The 18,731-nt window shown below is 41.0% G+C and overlaps 1 protein-coding gene across 1 annotated transcript; it reads left to right on the top strand.

Annotated features, from left to right (window-relative positions):
- The first annotated feature begins 22 nt into the window (after positions 1–22).
- Positions 23–18,690, top strand: LOC135338758 (protocadherin Fat 1-like). The gene is made up of 6 exons (XM_064534837.1): positions 23–161; positions 282–360; positions 632–17,459; positions 17,767–17,900; positions 17,998–18,062; positions 18,292–18,690. Exons 2-6 carry the CDS (start codon positions 300–302, stop codon positions 18,547–18,549), a joined length of 17,346 nt encoding a protein of 5,781 aa, XP_064390907.1. The 5' UTR covers positions 23–161; positions 282–299; the 3' UTR covers positions 18,550–18,690.
- The last annotated feature ends 41 nt before the right edge of the window (positions 18,691–18,731 follow it).

Raw genomic sequence — 18,731 nt, forward strand, 5'->3', positions numbered from 1 at the left:
ATCCCTTGCATGTGCTAGACCCACCCATTACAGCTTGTAGAGTAGAGTTTCTAGCTACAGAAACCTAGCATATACAAGCTACCCAAAAAAGTCCTTCTGTCATAGGTAGGCCAAGACAGTGTCTACAATATATACAGGTCCATTGAGACCCTCCCTCCTTGGTGAGTGTGGTATGACATAATAAGTGAAAACACAATTGAGGCTCTACAAGTGCAGGCATTTAAAACTATGATAGTGAATCACAGCACATACATACTGTTACACACATACATTGTTTATAGGTAGAGTGCAATCCAAGTATGAACTGGTTGCAAGGAGTACCGCTGACGGTCTGTCTATTTGTGACGCTACTTTTGCCAGGTACCCGTAGTTGACACGTACTTCAAAACGTAGTGTTAATTACAGATAAGCATCTAGACGTATGTACGTAAGTAAAAGAGTCAAAGGCATAATAGTAATACAAGTGTGCATGCATGTATTAACATCCGAATAAACATTGAACGTTTAAAACACTGACTTGGGCTATGTCAAGTGGCCATTATAATAGAGGAATTTTATTTCGTTCGGATGGTTCAAGAGAAGGGTTCTACTTTTATTGTGTGTACATTTTTTACTAGCTTGCTTTGTACAGGTTTACTTGCTCAACCATCACCACAATTTAATAGCAACTACAATATTACATTCAACCAAAACTTACCAACGGGTCATACAATTGCCACACTTCTTTGCTCTTTTAGTGGAGTTGTCAACTACCGATTTCTAAACCCTGACGACGTGAACTTTCTTACTTTAAGCGAAACTAATGGTGGTGTAGCGCTCAACATTGATGCATTAAATATATCGACTGGTACATTCTCCTCTTTCGTTGAGTGTTTTGACGTAAGTGATAGTACAGATTCAACCTCAGCAATCTTCAGAGTGACACGTATCGATGAAAATGAGTTCAGTCCACGATTTCTTCATGCTGCAATCGAGCTCTCGCTTAGTGAAGATTTTCCGCTAAATACCTTGATCACAATTGTGAACGCTACAGATGAAGATCGAGGTAACCTTGGAGTGATTGAATATTCTTTCGAGTCATTGGACCCTGAGGTGTTTAGTATTTTTGCCATCAACTCAGAAACTGGAGAGATCACTTCGCAGTCTGCTTTAGATTATGAGCAAAATACTGTGTTTGATTTTCTTGTACGAGCAGCAAACACTTTTGATCAAGGTGTTGGTAGAAACCTACGAGTAACAATTTCTGTAGAAGATATTGATGATACTGCTCCGACTTTCGAGTTGGGTACATATGATGTAGCTGTACACGAAACCGTACTCGACAGTATTGTCGCTGGTATAGACTATCCAAGACCTTCGGCAGGATTTCTAGTGACTAGATGCATTGATCCAGACACAGCCTCCAGTCAAATAACCTACTCTCTAGTAGGCACTGGTAGTATCAGTCCTCTTATCTTGGACGAAGCTTCTGGCTCTTTCTCTGTCAATGCTGACCTTGACTATGAGACACAAACATCGTATTCCTTCATGGTCACATGTTACGATAACTCAGAGAGCAATCAATCCAGCACTGTAAGCGTTGATGTGGCAATCTTACCAGTAAATGAACAAGTGCCTGTGATTGTACAAAGACTAAGTACAGTTGTAATTTCGGAAACGGTAACCGTAGGTGTTGTTATAGCAACAGGAAACTCAAGTTTAGCTGAAGTTAGTAACAAGTTTCTATTTACAGATACAGATGCTGGTGCTGATGGAAGCATAACGTATACATTGGATGATGTTATTCCCGGTTCTGGAGACAGTGAAGCTTTCTTGCTTGACTTGGTATCAGGTGATTTGTCATTCACAGAAAATTTGGATAATGATGTGGATGGTATTACTTTGATTGCTGGATTGTATAGACGCTTTGCTATTTCGATTGTTGGTTGTGATGAATTTCCACCCAGTGATCAGTGCAATAACTTTGATTTCCAAATTTTTGTGCTTTCCGTTAATGAGTTTGACCCGATTATTGCTGAAGAACGATACACGCGAATGTTTCCTGAATCCTACCTAACTGGAAGTGTGATACTGAGTGCTAGCGATGTGTCCTGTACTGATGCGGACAGGGGAAGGGGAGAGTTGGGCATGGACCATGTTGAAATTGTTACCACTTCTTCAACAATCACAGATTTGTTTCACATTGATACTCGCACAGGTGAAATTCAACTCCAAGGTGTGCTTGATTACGAGGTAGCCACGAATTATGGTTTTGAGATTCGTTGCTATGATAATAATGGACGTGAAGACTTAGCAATAGTAACGATAGACATTGTGCCAGAAAACGATAATTTCCCTGTCTTTGATCAGAGGAGCTACTTTTTTAACGTATCTCGCACCACTCCTGCTAATCGATATGTAATTGGAAGGATATCTGCAACTGACATAGATGTTGGCCTTGGTGGTGATATTACATACAGCTTGCAAACGAACGGTTTTGTTGACATCAATACACTTGGCGAACTACTACTTTTCAACTCTGTACTGAACATAACAGAGACAAGCGTAAGCTTCACAGCCTTTGTTACTGACTCTGAATTTACTGATGATGTTTTGGTCGTTCTTCAAATTACTGAAGGAAATACAAATCGTCCATCTTTTGCTGACGGAACTAGTGATTCAATACAACTCAGTGAGCTTGTTATGTTCGGAGAAACTGTTGCAGATTTGAGCTGTAGTGATCCTGATAGTGGTGCTAATGGAGAAGTTAGGTTTTCTATATCAGAAGGCAACACTGATGATGCGTTCAGTATTGATCCAATTACAGGTGAGATAACCGTGAATAGAGCGCTAACCCTCCCAGAAGGCACATCAACGGAATCGTACACACTCGCTCTTAGGTGTGACGATCTAGGTGTACCAACATTCTTCGATGATGCCACCATTTTTGTAACTGTCTTTAGAGATGATTCGAATCCTCCAATGATAACAAACACGACAATCAATATTTTTTTGTCGGAAGACACGGCAACAGGTACTATAGTAGCCACTATTGAAGCTGTGGACATTGACTCAGACCAACTAAACTATAGGCTTGAAAACGAAAGCTCTCCTGGTTTCTTCTTTATCGAACCAACCACTGGTGATCTTACGCTTGGTGCACCCCTTGATCGAGAAATAATTAGTGAATATCGTATGGTAGTAGTAGTTACAGAAAATCGTATTGTGATTGGTCCCGAGAGATCTGACAGTGCTCTTGTCAACATATTCATCAGAGATGTGAATGACAATAATCCAACATGTACTCGTACTTTGAACAATGCTGATGTTGATGAAACGGCTGGTGTAGGCACGCTTATACTTCAGCTGCAATGTAATGATCCTGACTTGAATGAGAATGGGCTTCTCACGTACACACTTGTAGAGGATTTCAATGTTCTGAGTATTGATTCCGGTACCGGAGTGATAACTCTTGGAAATCTTCTAAACAATACAGAGAGCACCCTTCTCCCCGCAACTGTGATAGTATCAGATTCTGGAATTTTGGAGACTCGCCAGATTCAGATCCAAGTAACAGTTTCTATTATTTCTCGAAATAACAACCAACCTACTTTTCAGAATTTGCCTATGACCATAAACGTTAGCGAGGCTCAATTGTTAGGAGATGTTTTCTTCACTGTTGTTGCAACTGATTCTGATCGTGGAAGCTTTGGACAAATTATATACTCAATTGCTGGAGGAAATGAGAACACTTTCAGCATCATATCCAACACTGGTGGGCTATCTTTGGTAGAGAAATTAAACTTCTTTTCTCAGGCTGTATATTCACTCAATATTTCTGCTAGCGATACAGATTTTGACTCTTACGAGACTCTCACGATCAATGTACTCGATGCTAATGAATACAACCCTGTGTGTGAATCAATTCAGGAAAGTTTCTCACTTGCTGAGAGTATCGAACCTAACGCCCTTGTGTTTCAACAACTCTCTTGCTCTGATAATGATGAAGGGAGCAACGGTCAAATTGTGTATACTATTGAGTCCGGAAATATTGAAAATATATTTGAAATTCAAACTGATGGCACTGTGGCAACTACTGATGTGCTTGATTATGAAGCTGTACAGGAATATAATCTTGACGTCCTGGTTTCTGATGGAGGCTCTCCGCCACGTTCTACAATGGTTGCGATTCGTGTAACCGTCACAGCGGTGAATGAATTTCCACCAGTCTTCACTCAAGCACTGTATGAAATGAACATTGTAGAACATAGCGATATCTCAACATCTGTGCTTCAGGCTATGGCTTCAGATCAAGATTTAGCATCACATCGAGATGGGGAGATAGCCTTTTCTATCAATGGCCCTGATGCACGTTTCTTCACAATTGCTAGCAGTGGAATTATCCGTATCGCGAGTGCAATAGACCGAGAATTGACAGGTAACTTACTAATATTCACTGTTACCGCTACAGACCAGGCAGTCATTCCCCAAAGCAGCTCAGCACTGATAAACATCACAGTAGTAGATCTTGATGATAATTCACCCGTATTCACGACTGATCTGTACGTATTCGTAGTGAATACAACAGCCACGACAGGTACTCAAGTAGGATCCACACTTTGTACTGACATAGACGCACCAAGCAATGCTCGAATTTCATATTCATTCACAGAAGAGGGAGAACACAGCTCATTTTTCGATATCAGACAAAATGGTAGGATCGAACTTATACAAGATGTTCCAATAAACAGCATTTTTACTTTCGATATTGTTTGCACAGGACCTAGTCCACTAAATAGATCTGACTCCGCTACTGTCAGTGTGAGAGTGCTACTCAATTCCACAATCACTTTTCATCCAGACAGTACTTATGATGCGAACATTAATGAAAATTCAGCTTCTGGAACTGAGATACTGGTATTAAATGCTACCGCAAGTACTGGAGCAATTCTTAAATTTAATCAGATAAATCTTCTTAGCCAGTTTCGGGTTGATGAATCTAGCGGCAGCGTTCAATTGACAGGTGCTCTTGACTTTGAGACCACTGAGTCGTATAGCTTGAGAGTTGAAGCCACTGACAATGGTGACCCTCCAAACACAAACGAAGCTATTGTCCATGTGACTGTTATCAACCTCAACGATCGAGAACCCAGAATCACAACGGAACCGACTGAAATAGTGAGAGAAGAAGAGAACAACATCGATGTTGAGACTCTCGATCAGTACCTTTGCTCAGATGGGGATAGTGGAGATTTTGGAGATGTGTCGTTTAGGATTGCTGATGGAGATACCAATAATATATTCTCAATAACAGCACCAGGAATGCTACTACTTGTAGGGGATCTTGATTATGAGATTGCTACACACTACACTCTGCGAATAGTATGTGAAGACGGAGGAAATCCGCCACTATCGGATGAGATAACAGTTCCGATAAGAATCTTACCAGTGAACGATAATCCTCCAATTTTCAACACAGTGCAACCAATTACCGTAGATGAGAACACGCCTATTGGAACCAATGTTGGCTTACCAATAGCAGCAACCGATCAAGACAGCCCTCCTCACAATACAATCTCCTACTCTATATCACCTACTGACTCGCCCTTCAGCATCTCACCGACAACTGGCCAACTAACGCTTCAAACCTCTCTCGATTTTGAAGAAGCATCTGAATACATGCTCACCATTCGAGCTGACAATGATGAACGTATCACTACTGCTAATCTTACTATCACTGTTAGCGACGTCAATGATAATATTCCCGTATTTTCTCGCTTTCTCTATTTTGGAACAATTCCTGAATCAGCAAATATTGGAGATATGGTCTTTCTCGTTGTTTGTACAGACAGAGACTCGGGGGCTAATGGTGACATTATGTTCACACTCGTAGGGGACTTTCCATTTCAAATTGAAAGTAATGGAGCTCTTACTGTGGCTGGAACTCTCGACCATGAAGCTCAGTCATTATACAGATTTGGAATCACTTGCAGTGATGGTATTTTCTCTGCTTCCGCTGACATAATCGTGATTGTAGTTGATGTGGATGAGCACATGCCAGTATTCGTTGCACATGTGTACAATTTCAGTGTCTCTGAAGACGATGGTATCAATACTGAGATAGGAACGGTGGAAGCTATAGATCAAGATGGACTTATAGCTGGTGTAGTAATGTATGAGTTTCCAGATACTGACGTACCTTTCGAAGTTAACGTGGACAGTGGTGTTCTAACACTAACGTCCATAATTGACTACGAAGAACAGCAGATGTATACTTTCTTCGTAGAAGCGTTTGATGTTGCAAACAATCGAGACACTGCACTTGTTATGGTCGAGATAAACAACGTGAACGACAACAATCCTTCTTTTTCTGACAATTTGTATTTCTTTAGCGTTCGAGAATCTTCTCCTCAAAACACACCAGTTGGAATGGTTGAGTGTATGGATGTAGATGATCAGACAGAAGGTATTCCTGTGCAGTACTCACTTGGTTTTCAAGACGTTCCGTTTCATATAGATTCCACATCTGGCATGCTAGTTGTCAATGGAGTGGTTGATTTCGAAACTACGGCACGCTATATGATTCTAGCATTCTGTAATGACTCTGGTAACATAGAAGTCAGCACTGATATCACTATTGACTTGGAGCCTTTCAATGACTTTGCTCCAAGTTTTGTAGAGCCGTCCAGTGTTAATGCATCAGAGTTGGAAGTAGCCGAGAATTTGGCGGTGGGAAACACTTTGGCACGTTTAATTGCTGTTGATGCCGACCAAGGACCGCAAGACCATAGAGCGGTGGTGTTTAGTATAATTGATGGCAATGGTGATAATGTGTTCGTTATTACCAGTAGTTTATTACGATTGCAATTACCTTTAGATCGAGAGCAAGTATCAGAATATTTACTGGTTCTAAGAGCAGAGAATGTCATTTCACCGGATGATACTAGCAATTCCATCTCACTCTTTTCAATTGCTACATACAGGATTATAGTAACGGACATCAATGACAACAGCCCGATTATATCTCCGGAAAATCCACCAGTCATCACCCTAATTGAATCTAACAGCAGCAATGTGGATGTAGCGGTCTTTGTATGTACAGACGCTGATGATGGATTGAATGGATTAACAAACTTTTCCTTGTCTAGCACAAGTCTCTTTGATAATTTTATCATAACTGAGAATGGTGTAGTCAGGACGATAGCCCGAGTGATTAACAGTATTGTACTGGATATCACATGCTCTGATCGTGGACAGCCACCAAAATCTACAACAGTCAGTCTAGCCATCAATTCGGTGATCATTAATGAACACGCACCGATTTTCTCATTGTCAAGTTACAGTTTTCGTGTGCTGGAAAATGCTACATTAGGTACCATTGTAGACTGTGTAATGGCTACTGATATGGACAGAGCAGACACTTTAGATGGTACCATCAGTTACTCCCTAATTCTAGTGTCCCCACAGAATAACCAAGGCTCCTTTGGAATCCAAGAGGACACTGGGTGTGTTTTTGTAGCTGCTCCTCTTAATTTTGACATTGTTCCTTCCTACTTCTATCAAGTTGTTGCTACTGATCTCAGTGTTGAACCACTCAGTTCAACAGCCCAGCTATTGGTCTCCATAGATGATGCTGTCGCAGCTCCACCAGTATTCGAGAATATACCATACAGCTCAACGCTTTTTGAGAATCAAGAAAGTGGCACCTTTGTTGTTGAGCTTGTCTGCAGTGATATTGACGACAATGATGATGTGCTATACAGTATACTCGATGGGAATGTTGATGGGATTTTCGTTGTCAATATGGAAACTGGAGTGATTACACTCTCTCCTGGAATGACATTGGACTATGAAATGAGCCCTACCCACATACTAACTGCAGCTTGTACTGATATACATAATCTACAAGCGACAACATTTGTTAATGTTATCGTGTCTCCTGTTAACGAGTTCACACCGACTTTTGCATCAGGACCATTTGAAATTGAGGAAAATGCTGTACGTAGAAGTGAGGTGATACAGTTGCAGTTTTTTGATGATGATAATGGACTGGATGGAGTGGTGGTGTTTGAAGTTATCGGAGACATTTTAGATGATGATTTTACTGTAACAGCCTCAGGCCAAATTCTTGTGAATGGTACACTGGATAGGGAGGAGTTCGACTTTTACAGTTTCCAAGTTCGCATCACCGACCAATCAGCGGACCTTTTGAATAGACGAATGTCATCACATCTTGTAAACATCACTATACTGGATCAGAATGACAATAAGCCAATATTTGCTTTCGATACGTACACCTATGGGCCTCTGAATGGAAATGAAACCGTTGGAACCATTGTTGGAAACGTCTCCTGCACTGATTTTGATCTCGGAGCCAATGCTATGATAAGTTATTCAATATCCGATGCAAGCGATTTATTTGACGTTAACGTAAACACTGGCAACATTTTTGTGATAGGAAACCTGGCAACAAGACAATTTGATGACATAATCCTATTCATAGACTGTGCTGATGCTGGTAATCCTATTCGGTCTGATGCTGCCCGTGCACTCATTGAAATACAGGAAGTCAATCGTAATGCCCCAGAATTCCTCAACAGCTCTTATTTGGTTCAAGTGCCTGAGGATACACAGTTACTGAATGAAGTGATCCTAACTGTACAAGCTGTGGATTCAGATGATGGTGTGAATGGAGAAGTAAGGTACTCATTAGTTGATAGTGTCGATACAACATTCTTCATAAATGAAGACACAGGTGATATATCTATTCTCAGATCTCTGGATGTTGAGACTAGAGCATTGTATGTGCTGACTGTAGTTGCAAGAGATGGTGCTATTGATAGTAATACTCAGTTGATGTCCAAAGTGAATGTTACTATTGAAGTGACGGGTGTGAACGAGTTCACTCCAGTCTGCTTTGATCCGATTTACGTTACAATCATCAATCATACGACTATTGGACCAATCATAGATTTTCGATGTACTGATGGTGACATTGGTATGGATGGTGCTCTGTCATACACAATATGGAGTGGAAATGATAACGGCTTATTCAATGTCAGTGAAGATGGATCTTTCATTGTGACTACTTTCATATTACCAGACCCAAATTTCGAGCAATTTGTGCTTCAGATATCTGTGACAGACATGGGAATGCCATCACTTCAAATCACAATTGAAGCTATCTTGATATACTCCTTCGATAATCTGGACACTCCGACATTCGAATCGCAACTTTACTCTTTCAATGTGTCTGAGAGTTCAATGGTAGGCACAATAATTGGTCGTGTGGTAGCATCAGATTCTGATCCTGGATTGCAAGGGCAAGTTGTCTACTCCGTAACTGGTGTAGGGAGTTTTGAAGTAGACCCTGTAAGTGGAGAACTGTTTATTCGTCGACCTCTCGACTGGGAGAGTACACCCACCCACACTTTCACAGTCATGGCTGAAGATAGCGACCCTTTAGCTCCTCTTAGGGGTGTGACCACCGTGACAATTAATGTTATCAACGAGAACGATAATATACCCCAATGTGAGAGTATGTTCTATACTGTGGAGATATTTAGCAATGCGACTATTGATGAGACAGTGGTGTTATTGAATTGTGAAGATGCTGATCAAACACCTATACAGTTTGAACTCTCGAGTGGACAAAAATCTCCATTTGGAGTAGACCCCATCACAGGGAGAGTGTATATTGCTGCCCCTGTCACACCTTCTACTGTTACTGCACTGGATGTAAATGTGATTGGGAATGGTGGAGAGTTCACACAAATAACTATTAGTATTCAAGTGATATTCATCAATACTCAGCCCCCTGTGTTCGTCGAACGTCAGTTCTCCATCTCCATACCAGAAAGTACACCACTCCTCACAGTGATTGGATATATTTCTGCCACAGACCCAGACAGTCATCAAGCTGATCTCATTTACTTCATAGAAGACCCTTTGCCTCCTAGCGAACTATATATTAACCCCACCAATGGTGGAATTATACTAACCAGCCCCCTTGACTTTGAAACAACAGCACAATACTCGTACAATGTATTTGTTATGGACGCAGGTAGTTTTGACGAGTCATATCAGCTAGTGGACATGGCAACTCTCACTGTTAATGTAACAAACACCAACGACAACTCTCCCATCCTTGACAGTGGTGGTGTGTATGGAGTAACTGTCATGGAGACCACCTCAATAGGAGCAAGTCTTGTGAATATAAGTTGTACCGATGACGACGCCTCACCCTTTTCCTCCCCTCAAGTCTCCGCTAATCTCACTGCTACTCCATTCAGACTAGTACCATTAGAAGATCTCTACAGCATTGAGGTTTCACAGCAACTATCTGGTCCTTCATCTTTCATTTTCGATATACTCTGCACTGACAACGGAAATATATCATCTGAGGGTCAAGTCTATATATTTGTGCCTGAGCCATTGGCGCCAGTTTTCACAGAACCACGCTATGACTGGATACTTAGTGAAACTGGAGAAACAGGAGAGCAATACAGTAACATACAGGCATCTAGTAATGATGGTTCAGCAATCACGTATTCAATTACTGATGGCAATGATAACAACATATTCTATATCGAGCCTGACACTGGTGTCATCATTCTTGTTATAAGTCTCGACTTTGAGATGCAGACCAGCCATGGTTTAGTTGTGAGGGCAGTTGACGGCAGTGGAAGGCAATCAAGTGTTTTACTTCTAGTGACGATTGTGGACGAAAATGATGAAGTACCACTAACTCCGCCTTCTGCCCTGCTCTCAGTTAGGCAAAATGCTCCAGTTGGATTTCCGATTGGTGTCCTACAATGCACAGACCTGGACTCGATAGCGAACACAACATTCAGTTTTGATCCACCCAACACTCTATTTAGCGTTGATAACTTGGGTATTGTGAGACTAGAAGGTGCGCTAACAGATACTCCAGTATATTCACTACCCGTGCTATGTTTCGATATAACTCGCCCTGAGGACGTCTCTATGGGAATTATTACCATTGAAGTGGAGTTTGTTAATGTCTATCCACCAATCTTCGGATTCGATTCTTACATATTCTCTATACCGGAAGATGCTCCTCCTCTATCCTTTGTTGGTCAGATTTCGGCAACTGATAGAGATGTGGGTAGCTTTGGTGAGATTGCATACATGATTTTTGACGGCAATCCAGATCAGTTTTTCATCGATGCTATCACAGGTCGTATTGGCGTTCTTACCTCAGTCGATCGTGAGACGATAGACACGTACGTTCTTAATATTGCAGCTATTGATGGAGGGGTGGCTGCCCTTCCTGGGACCAGATTGAACGAAACAACTCTAGTGACTATCAGAATAGCGGATATTAATGATAACCATCCTATTCCACAGCAATTTACATACATTCAGTCCATTTCGACGAATCACACACTACTTTCGCCTGTACTCACAGTCACATGCACAGATGCAGATCTGTTGGATAACGGTGTCATTGATTACTCCTTAGAACAAGACGGTCAAAATTTTGTAATACAGAGTAATGGTACTGTTCTGCTTGCAAGAGAGCAGACAACACAAGCAGTTCACAATTTTCAAGTAGTGTGTACAGATCGTGGTGTCAATAGACTTTCGTCCTCAGCTCAAGTTACGGTGACCGTTGACATTGCGTCTCTTATTGCACCTGTCTTTGATCTGCAAGAATATAACATATCTATCGATGAAGATGTCGCCATTCACACTTCAATTCTGCAAGTGAATGCTGTCCCAAGCAATCCTGACATTGAAGTGGTCTATTCTATTGTTGGCGGGAACGAGGGAGGTGTCTTTACTGTTGATCCTCTGTTCGGCAACATTTTAGTGATAGATGAGCTAGATGCTGCATTTCAACAAGAGTATGTGTTAACTGTGAGTGCTACAATTGCAGGCAGAGCAAGCATCTCTTCTCTTGTCAGCGTGTTTATAACTGTCACTGACTTGAATGATAACATCCCCCAGTTTTCCAGCCCATTCTACTCTGGAAACGTCACTGAAGGAGCAAGCATTTCCACTCCCATTGTACAGCTAATGTGTACAGACTCCGATCTAAATACAGACATCAGCTACTCGATACTATACTCGCTAAACATCTTCAATATCACAGATGAAGGTTTGATTTACGTGAACAGTGTTATTGATTTTGAGAAGAATACTTCTCACGCATTTGAAGTGACTTGTACTGACGGAGGCAGTTCCCCTCACACAGTAAGGACGTCTGTTAGAATTAATGTTGATCCAGTCAATGAGTTTGTCCCGACGTTCTCACAAGCAATTTTCAACTTCACTGCGTCTGAGAACAGTTTTGGAGCGCAAATTGGTATTCTCGAAGCAATTGATGACGATACTGGATTCCATGGTGATGTGAGGTACTTTTTGCAAGACCCTGGTAACAATTCGGTGGTATTAATAAATTCGTTGACTGGAGAGCTAATTGTGGCAAATAATCTTGACTATGAGGTGCAAAGAGAGTGGGATCTCAGCGTAATAGCTGTTGATGGAGGTGGTCTGGAGTCACACGCCATAGTCCACATCGAGGTACTCAACTTGAATGACGTTATTCCTGTAATGTCTCCAATAGCAACAATCGCTACTATCAATTTTGACAGCCCGATGGGCCAACCTATTCAGTCATACACTTGTATCGATGGAGATGGCAGTGAAACATCCTTGTCTATAAACAGTGGGAACAGTCTCGGTCTTTTTGAACTGAACTCAGACAATGTTTTAGTCTGGGCAGGACAAGGCAACAGCTTGGATGCAAATGCAGTTATCTCACTGAACCTGCTATGTACTGATAGTGAACTATCCAGCCAGCGTGCAACTGGTCATATAGCAATTAGGATACAAGTCACTGATGCTCAACCACCTGTATTCTCCCAGTCTGTCTTTCAGAGAAACATTTCAGAAAATGCTGAAGTTGGTACAGTCGTACTCACTGTGTTTGCTACTAGTGAGAGTATGAACACTTCTTTTTCTTTCTTCAATTTGCCAGCAGGTTTCCCATTTGAAATAGATTCCAAAACCGGGGAGGTGTCTCTGACGTCTTCACTCAATCGTGAGGCTGAGTCGCTGTACACATTCTTTGTAGGTGCTAGCGATGTGGTTACTTCTGGAGTAGGTGTTGTGTTGGTAGAGATACGAGTGGAGGACTCAAATGATAACGAACCGACAATATTCCTATCTCAAGGAACGATAACCCTCCGTGAAGATACCAGCATAAACATGGAATTCTTCAGGCTGATGTGTACTGATAGGGACTCAGGGATAAATGGAGAGATAACATTCAACATCACAAGTGAACACAGCGATACTTTTACTGTATCTAGAATTAACTCACAAATTGCTGCACTTTCGCTGCAAAGAAATCTTGACTTTGAAACACAGACGCAGTACACTTTAGAAATAGAATGCAGAGATGGCGGTTCTCCATCCTTAGCAGATTCTGCAACACTTGTTATAGTTGTCAGTGGTGTGAATGAATTCAGTCCAACGTTTTCAGAGCCTGGCTATTTCTTCCAGATCAATGAAACTTCTTTGCCTGGCAGTCTGGTTGGCACCGTGATAACTAGTGATTCAGATGCCGGTGAAGATGGTGTATTTGTGTACCAGATTGAACCAACACAACAGTCTTCATACTTCACAATAAATAGGATTGGAGAAATTTACACTACCAGCTTACCACTCAATTCTAGTGTGACATCGCAGTTGTCATTTTTTGTTAGCGCAATTGATACTGGCAATTATGAGGATACTGTCCTTGTGACGGTTCAGGTGGTGGACGTGAACACACCTCCAATACTTTCAGACTTTGGAACATACTTTGTCACTCTTACCACAAACCAAACAATACCTGAGATTATCCTGGAAGTGTTCTGTTATGATATTGACACCACCTACAATGCAGATTTAACTTTAGAGATTCTGAATCGACCAGAAGGGGTTGCCGTTGAAACAATTACACAATCAGGACGTGTTACAGCTACTTTCACATTGGCCTCATTCTTACCAGCTGGCACGTACGACATCTTTATTACATGCTCTGATAACGGAACCGAAGCTTTGTCAGTGACTTCTATAGCGACCATTCAGGTTCAAGGAGCCAACACACCCCCTACATTCCATCACGGTTCAATTTCTGTGAGTATACTAGAAAATGCAATTGAAGGTATTCTCCTCACCGCTGTTAATGCAACGGACACTGAGGGTAACGTCACTTATGCTATTACTGGCGGAACTGGAAGAGGGGCATTTACAATTGATTCTCAAACTGGTGAAATCCGTCTCTTACTCGCTCTAAATCATGAACTTACCTCTAATTATTTTCTGGCTGTGAATGCTTTCGACAATTCGATTGTCAATCCTTTATCAGCTCGAATAAATATCAATATTGATGTAATCAACGTCAATGATGAGTATCCAGTAATCATGCCACAAGGAATCGAGAATATCGTTATCAATGAAGATCAACAATTGGCCACTCCTATTCAAACCTACACATGTGTTGATCCAGACGGAAGTAGCAATGTAAGATTCAGCTTTTCTCCAGACAATTCCCCATTCACTTTGACTCAAAACGGTGAAATTGTGCTGCACAACCCTGTTGATTTTGAAATCCAAGACAGCTACACATTGGAAATTACATGCACCGACACAGAAATCCGGCTTGGTTCAGGTGTGACATTGTCCTCCTCTGTAACACTTATAGTAGTGGTTGTCCCTGTCAATTCTCATGCCCCCGTATTTCAACCACCATTCGAGTTATTCACACCAGAAGACACTGCACCTGGTATTGTAATTGGACGACTAATAGCTACAGATAGGGACTTGAGGGGACAAGTAACCTTCTCATCAGACTCACGTACTGATCTGTTTCTCGTTGAGAGTCAAACTGGGAATGTAGTGCTGGTCGGTACGCTTGACTTTGAGTCTGTGAACAGACAGTATACTTTGATCGTTGAAGCAAGTGATAACGATGAGACGTTTGGTGTTACGGGTAAGACTGCTACTGCTAGTATCACCGTGTCTGTAACTGATATAAACGATAATTCACCTGTATGCCAACCTTTCATCAGTCTTCAGTTACCAACCGGAGATTACTCTCTCACCTCCTTCGCTCAGCTATCTTGCACTGATGAAGACTCCGGTAATAATTCTTTACTTGTGTATACTATTCAAGCACCAGTACAAAGTGATGATGAGGTTTTCATTATTGAGAACACTGGTGAATTGTTCTTGAGAGGTTCTTTCAATACACCAGGAGCTGTTGTATTTACTGTACTTGTCCGAGATTCTGGTGCTGTTTCTCAGTCGACACAAACAACAGTTGCACTTTTGTTTCAATCTAATATTACCAACGCAATACGATTTAACCCAAGTCAGTTCAATGTTACTATATCTGAAAGCATTGACATTGGCACGTTGATATTCAGTGGTGTTCTGATTCGTGATGCACTGGTTAATCCAACATCGAATGAAGTAACTTTTGGTCTAGAACTAAGTGTTGATAACGAGGGTGCCTTTGTGATAGATCCCACCACCGGAGACGTTACTCTTATTGACAACAGGAACTTAGACTACGAATCAAACAAGAAACAGTTTACCGTCATTTTAAATGCAATAGTGAATGCAGCTACTGTCAACTCTGCCATTCTTCTAGTATCACTAGAAGACTTTAATGACAACAAACCAGTGTTTAGCCAAACTGTGTACACAGCGGAAATACTTGAAAATCAACCTGCAGGCATTTCTCTCCTCCAAGTAATGGCAACTGACATCGATTCAGGAATGAATAGTATTATCCGATACTCTACTACCAGTTCTGATTTCACGGTAGACTTAATTAGTGGTGAAGTAACCTCCCTAGTGTCATTTGATCGTGAAACAAACGAACGATACTCAATCATTGTCAAAGCTATGGATCTGGGCTCACCACGTCTCAATTCCACCGCACTGATAACTATTGTGATTCTTGATGAAAATGATCAACCTCCAGTCTTCAGATCATCACTTTATATTATTGATATTGACAACCTGACACCTCCTATTCAAAATATCCTAACTCTTGAAGTCACGGACAATGATGCCAACAGTTCTCTTCGTTACGAGCTACTAACGACTGATTCAGAGATACATGATCTGTTTGTTGTGGATGTATTGGATGGTATAGTGCGAAGAGGTTCAAGTGAATTTTCGGCAGATCACAGAGACAGATACAATTTCACTGTTGAAGTTAGCGATGGAATATTTGAGGACACCACCACTGTCATTGTGTATGTGGCATCTGTTACAACTGACACTGTTGTCTTTGCCGAAAATGTAGAAGGCCTTCGTTATAATGTGAGAGAATTTCTCATTCTTCAAGACTTCCAAACTTCAAGCCCATCTTACGAAATTGTCGGAGGTGACGTGTTTGATGAATTCTCTGTTTTGTTGAATGGAATGGTGTTAGTTAATGATATACTCGACAGAGAGAGAATACCTGAATATGTTTTGACCATTCATATTACGGATAATACTACGCAAGTGAATGTGAATGTATACCTTACAGTAATTGTGAAAGATGCCAATGACAATACACCTACTTTCCCTATTGATCAATTCACATTCACGCTACCTGAAGGAACGTACCAAGATGACCATAGTATTGGATTTATCACAGCTACTGATCTAGATGAACCTGGCACGAATGCAGCCACCATTGTATTCAGCATTGTTGGAAGCTTAATTGGAACCGCAGATGAATATTCAATTCGATCTCAAACTGGAGAATTGTTTGTGAAAGAAGGTTCTACTTTAGACTATGAAAGATTCCAGAATATTACTCTTGTGGTCCGAGCCCGTGATTTGGGTGAGCCAAGTGCTAAAGTTAATTCAGTAATCGTGGTCCTGTTTTTGACTGATATCAATGACAACGATCCTGAGTTTGTCCCAGTCGATGTGGTGGAATACATCGTCCTTCTCGGGAAGGAAGACGTACTTTCTAACACACGTATAAACATTATTGTAGCCATACTGCCCAAGAACATTCAAAGTAAGGCAAACAGATTTGCATTCACTGATCCCGACACTTCAAGCAATGTCACTGCATCGTTGATCAATACTTCAAAAAACAATTATTTCAGACTCGAGCAAAATTTCGCGGAAAATACAGCGATTCTGTTATCCAATGAGAAGATATCAGCCGCAGAAACAAATGATGTCATATCCCTACAGATAGCACTATCAGATGAGCCAAACGAACAAAATCCTATCATCAGAAACATAACCGTGTATTTCACCGACACTGTCCCTGTAACTCCTAGTATTGGACCACTGACTCCGACTGTCCCATTCTTTCAGTCTGAAATTGGGATTGCTGTGATTGTTGTGATTTGCATGCTCATCCTTGCTCTGCTTTCAATCTTCCTTTGTATGTGTTGCTATTGCTACTTGAGATTGAGAAGAGAGAAAGACCCACTCAGAAATGTGTAAGTTATGCTCACATGTGCATGGTGTAGATAGCTTTTGCATTCGATATAATTATTATGAGTGGCCATGGTGTTGATCAAGTCAATTATGCCTCAGGCGTAGGATTAGGGGGTAAAACTGATTGTGTGTGTGTGTAGTGTGTGTCCGTCTGTTTTTGTATGCAGGCCCTATTCTGGTTTTTGCTGCTCTAAGTATTATTACTAGCGGATTCTTGTGTTACAGCTAGTGGTGCATTATTGTTTATGACAATATAGATCTATAATTACGTCATGCTATCAAATAGATACGTCTACTCATTTACTGCAGGGATCGTATGATCACAGTAGCACAAAGACTGAACACTGAGACAGACAGGAAAGGGAAAAAGTCTTATGGCCGCCCCATGAACTACTTTGGCTACTCCGATCTTGATCCTTTGGACTTTCCGGAATATTCTACACGTAAGTTTCAACACTAAAGAAACATGCTGCTCTATCTTATAATGTGTTTTTTATAATGTGTGACATTCATTCTTGTTTCGGAATTCTTTCTGCGCAGAAGACCCAGACACTAACTTGCTGTATTCACCGAATATCAATGGAGAATTTGAATCCTCGTTCATGGTGAGTGCATACAATCATGTGATACAATTAAGCTATATTAAATATAAAACATGGGCTACTAAAATGCTTCGAGACAATTATTTTGGCAGCACTATAAGATTATTCCAGAGTTTTTTGTCAATTGTGCCCGTTTCCACCTATGCAAAGTCTCTTCTAGAACAAGTATGTAGATATATAACATATGCATACAAATATTACTTTCTGTACTGCTTTTCTACTTACTCCTTAGGGTGAGGACTATGATACAGAAATGGCAGACTTGGTGGATCAGTTTGATCCTTCTACTGACACATCCGTCCTCTCGTCCTTTCCTATGGAGGACACAAACAGCGACACCAGTCGTGGGTACATGATGGGCCCGGTGTTAAAAGCCATGCTGGAAGAGTGGGACAAGGGAGATGAAATGCTCGTCAAAAGTAAGAAGAAAAGGAGAAAAACGAAAGAAAAACAACCTGTAAGCCAGAAAGAAGACGAATTTTTGTACTAGATCTATAAGCCTACTATGAACCATTCATTACTCGAAGTAAAATTATTATTTTCCCGTTTATTTTGTATTTATACTGATTGTGTTTATTATTACACATGCAGAGCCAAATCTACAATCTTGTACATTTTGGTTAGTCATTACTCTAGATGCCAAATTAAAGGAGAAAGACAATAATATAAGTA

Source organism: Halichondria panicea, chromosome 7 (genome assembly GCF_963675165.1).
Source record: "Halichondria panicea chromosome 7, odHalPani1.1, whole genome shotgun sequence".
Taxonomy (NCBI): domain Eukaryota; kingdom Metazoa; phylum Porifera; class Demospongiae; order Suberitida; family Halichondriidae; genus Halichondria; species Halichondria panicea.

What these genes read in the sequence shown, in the direction of transcription:
- LOC135338758 (XM_064534837.1), top strand. Translation starts at nt 300, where the DNA reads ATGAACTGGTTGCAAGGAGTACCGCTGACGGTCTGTCTATTTGTGACG. An exon ending in TGTGACGCTACTTTTGCCAG is followed by an intron (nt 361 to 631) that starts GTACCCGTAGTT and finishes TGCTTTGTACAG; the next exon opens with GTTTACTTGCTCAACCATCA. An exon ending in CTTTCCGGAATATTCTACAC is followed by an intron (nt 17,901 to 17,997) that starts GTAAGTTTCAAC and finishes CTTTCTGCGCAG; the next exon opens with AAGACCCAGACACTAACTTG.